The sequence below is a fragment of the Colobus angolensis genome, unplaced genomic scaffold, assembly GCF_000951035.1.
Source record: "Colobus angolensis palliatus isolate OR3802 unplaced genomic scaffold, Cang.pa_1.0 Scaffold354, whole genome shotgun sequence".
NCBI classification, from domain to species: Eukaryota; Metazoa; Chordata; class Mammalia; order Primates; family Cercopithecidae; genus Colobus; species Colobus angolensis.
This window is the reverse complement of record NW_012116866.1, coordinates 1,683,667-1,684,320: the sequence shown is the minus strand read 5'-3', so window position 1 is coordinate 1,684,320 and position 654 is coordinate 1,683,667. Positions and strand designations below refer to the sequence as shown.

General features: G+C 35.9%; 1 protein-coding gene across 2 annotated transcripts in view; it reads left to right on the top strand.

Moving 5' to 3' along the window:
• Window positions 1–654, top strand: part of DUSP12 (dual specificity phosphatase 12) — an 8,512-nt gene that overhangs the window by 4,032 nt on the left and 3,826 nt on the right. For both annotated transcript variants that reach the window (XM_011952983.1, XM_011952982.1), the window contains one exon: window positions 183–369. In XM_011952983.1, the coding sequence (XP_011808373.1) occupies window positions 183–369 (187 nt within the window). The remainder of the gene's footprint in view (window positions 1–182; window positions 370–654) is intronic.

Below are 654 nucleotides of genomic sequence, written 5' to 3'. Positions count from 1 at the left end.
AGTTGAACCCAGGAGGGGGAGGTTGCAGTGAGCGGTGATCACACCACTGTACTCCAGCATGGGCGACAGAGTGAGACTCTGTCTGAAACAAACAAACAAACAAAAAAGAAATACTGCACATTTAATCCATGTTTTCATCCTTTTGGAAGTCATTAATGTTTTTGTTTGTTTGGGGGTTGCAGGCGATCGTTATTTCGAAGTTCTAGTATTCTGGATCACCATGAAGGAAGTGGACCTATAGCCTTTGCACACAAGAGAATGACACCATCTTTCATGCTTACCACAGGGAGGCAAGCTCAATGTACGTCTTATTTCATTGAACCTGTACAGTGGATGGAGTCTGCTTTGTTGGGAGTGATGGATGGACAGGTGAGAACACATTTTATTTTCTACAATTTTATTTTATCATCTATATTTTATTCCTTCTTGCATTTTAAACTCTTATTTGGTTTTACTCCATTTAATTCCTTTATTCCTGAAGATTATATCTTTCTCGTGTAGATAAGCCTATCAAAAATATTTTCCAAAAACCAGCTGATCTAAAATAGTGAACTACTTCTGGTTGAGAGCCCTGGTCTAAGTTAATAAATTTCCTTTAAGGCTATTTATATTTTTTCAAATATAAGACTAACATTTTTTTTTTTTTTTTTTTGA